Source organism: Bison bison, unplaced genomic scaffold (assembly GCF_000754665.1).
Source record: "Bison bison bison isolate TAMUID 2011002044 unplaced genomic scaffold, Bison_UMD1.0 scf7180017854929, whole genome shotgun sequence".
Taxonomy (NCBI): domain Eukaryota; kingdom Metazoa; phylum Chordata; class Mammalia; order Artiodactyla; family Bovidae; genus Bison; species Bison bison.
The window spans coordinates 13919-14834 of record NW_011485502.1 but is presented as its reverse complement, the minus strand read 5'-3'; the positions used below and the strand labels follow the sequence as shown (position 1 = coordinate 14834).

At 49.6% G+C, this 916-nt stretch overlaps 1 protein-coding gene across 1 annotated transcript in view; it reads right to left on the bottom strand.

Moving 5' to 3' along the window:
• LOC105001409 (patched domain-containing protein 1-like) overlaps positions 1-916 on the bottom strand; it is a 14976-nt gene that overhangs the window by 401 nt on the left and 13659 nt on the right. Inside the window, 1 exon segment of the mRNA XM_010857664.1 lies at positions 12-518. Within this exon segment, the coding sequence (XP_010855966.1) occupies positions 12-518 (507 nt within the window).

The window sequence follows — 916 nt, the reverse complement described above, 5'->3', positions numbered from 1 at the left end:
TGCATGGAGCAGCAGAGGATGGCCATGGTGACCACCAGGATCAGGCTGGTGACCAGGTAACGTTCCGATACACGGCTGGTCTTCTGGAAGTCTTCCCTCAGCGAGGAGGATGTGTAAGGGTACATTTTGACTTTGCTGTTAGATTTCTGGAACAGTCGGACAGTGTCACAGAAGCTGGACTCCCACCTCTCCGCCACCATGTCATTGAGACTGTTGATGGACTGCAGGTAGTAGGTGAGCTGGACGGCCTCTGCGGATTTCACTCGATCCTTGCTGTGCACAGTGACGCCTCCCAGCTGGTGCCCATTATAAACTGCCCTCCCATCTTTTAAGTGAGTGATCGGGTACGTGATAGCAAAATTGGTCCGGTTGGTGGCCCGAGCATTCTTTAGCTCCTCTAGGACATGCACGATGTCGTCCACAATGCAAGTCTTATCGTTATTCAGGATACAGATGTGAGCAAATGTGTAATTAAATCCAGGCCTTGGAACCTGGATCCTGGTTACAGCAGCATGCAACTATGGGGAAAAAAATGAAAGTCAGTGTTGATGACCAAAAATAAGACATTCCTAACTGACAGCTCTGTGGATCCAAAGGTCTCTATTTTTTTGTAGGGGAAGGGAAAGGGAGTCACTCATGCCATCTCCAAGCTAAAGAGTTCAAATGAAATGTTAGGACCTTACATCAGAACTGAGTAGTAAGGATGTAGGACACCCATCTGACTCGAGGGCCTCCTAGCGTGGTCCCTGGACCAGCAGCATCAGCACCACCTGGGGACTTGTCAGAAATGAAAATTCCCAGGCCCCATCTCAGACCTGGTAAGTCACACTCTCTGGGGTGGGGCCTAGGAATCTGGGTTTTCACAAACCCTCCAAGGGAGGCCGATACAGCTAAAGTTGGATGTTGTGTTCTTTAA